This window comes from Gavialis gangeticus, unplaced genomic scaffold (assembly GCF_001723915.1).
Source record: "Gavialis gangeticus isolate Ggan-Ray unplaced genomic scaffold, GavGan_comp1, whole genome shotgun sequence".
Classification (NCBI taxonomy): domain Eukaryota; kingdom Metazoa; phylum Chordata; order Crocodylia; family Gavialidae; genus Gavialis; species Gavialis gangeticus.
This window is the reverse complement of record NW_017729031.1, coordinates 81,383,966-81,385,333: the sequence shown is the minus strand read 5'-3', so window position 1 is coordinate 81,385,333 and position 1,368 is coordinate 81,383,966. Positions and strand designations below refer to the sequence as shown.

The 1,368-nt window shown below is 46.6% G+C and overlaps 1 protein-coding gene across 8 annotated transcripts in view; it reads left to right on the top strand.

Annotated features, from left to right (window-relative positions):
• Positions 1-1,368, top strand: part of LOC109301883 (glutamate formimidoyltransferase-like) — a 39,067-nt gene that overhangs the window by 14,460 nt on the left and 23,239 nt on the right. Inside the window, exon 1 of one of the 8 annotated variants that reach the window (XM_019523171.1) lies at positions 542-652. The exons of 3 other annotated variants lie outside the window; for them this stretch is intronic. In XM_019523171.1, coding sequence (XP_019378716.1) covers positions 644-652 — 9 coding nt within the window. In that variant the 5' untranslated portion in view covers positions 542-643. Of the gene's footprint in view, positions 1-541; positions 658-681; positions 896-1,368 lie in introns of those variants that run through there. 4 more of the 8 variants (XM_019523172.1, XM_019523173.1, XM_019523168.1 and 1 more) reach the window with 4 other exon arrangements.

The window sequence follows — 1,368 nt, the reverse complement described above, 5'->3', positions numbered from 1 at the left end:
ACTGGACTCTTGTGCAAGGTAGCACTGCTGAGGCAAGGCTGTGCAGGGCCAGCTTCCAAATCAGCCTCACCCTGTCCTCCCTCTTAAGATCCCAGCTTAGGGTTGCCAGCCCTCCCGGATTGGCTGGGAGTCTACCGAAATTGCCATCGATCTTCTGTTGACTATTGAAAGCAGTCCGGGAGATTGATATTGTGAATGGGCTGGATGGTACAATTAATGACATTGTCATGCTGGAAAAAAAAATCTCCCAGAATAGCTTCAGTCTGAGTTGGTAACCCTATCCCAGCTCCAAAGTACTGTTTGACCTGGAGAAAACTTGAATTGGTAGTGGCTAAAAATAACTCTGCATGTGTAGATGCGCCCTTTGTACCCTGAACTCCCAGTGTGGTTACAAAGCTAGGCTGGGGTTAATAATCGCCTGCTATTAACTATTTTGATGCCTGCAGAGACCTCACACAAACAAGAGCTCTAGTCTACCCGTGTTAGCACAGGGCATACAGACAGCTAGGAGGTGGGGAAGCATGGGGATGCGTGATAGGCTCTGGTTACCAGTCTTAGCAACATCACATGTCCCCAGGGCAGCTGAATCTTCTAGAGACAGAAGGCAAGAAGGAGGCTGCTGGCTGAGTTTGGCGGAATCCCCATGCTGCAGGTTGGGAGTGTGCAATCAGGACCCAGCTAGGAGGAGGGAGCAGATTTTGAGGAGGGGAGAGGGGGTACTGCAGCTACCTGGGCTGGCCTTTTGCCCTGTTGAGCAAGCCTGGCAAGTTGCCCTAGCCTGAGCAGCAATAGGAAGATCTCTCCTTGTTGGGGTTTGGATTCCCTTCCCTGGCATCTTGTCCTGGAGTTGGTATGCAGTCCCCTCATGAAATGCAAGATTGGACCCTTGTGCAAGGTAGTAAGGCAAGCCTGTACAGGACTAGCATCCAAATCAGCCTCACCCTGTCCTCCCTGTTAAGATCCTAGCTCCAAAGTATCATTTGACCTGGGGAAGTTTGAATTGAGATCAGGAGCTTACCTGCCTTGGACCTCTCATGCTTTCCAGTGTCAAGTCCCAAACATTAAAAAATCATGAGTCACATCCCAACCCCAAATCATGAGTTTGGCCAAATATCATAGGAATTTTGCTTTAAAAATGACATTTGAAAAAATTTGCTTTATGTTTGCTGAGCCCTTTGAACAGCTAGGTTACATTCAAAGCATTTCTGTGTGTGCTTATACAGAGTTTGGAACTCTTTTAAAATCAAAGTCATGATTCTCACAATAACTTGACTCCAGAAGTGAAGGCTTTAATAAAAGATGCATAATAAAATCTCAAAAGACTGGTCAACAAGGTTCTTTGGGTAAATGTGATATCTTTTATTAGAC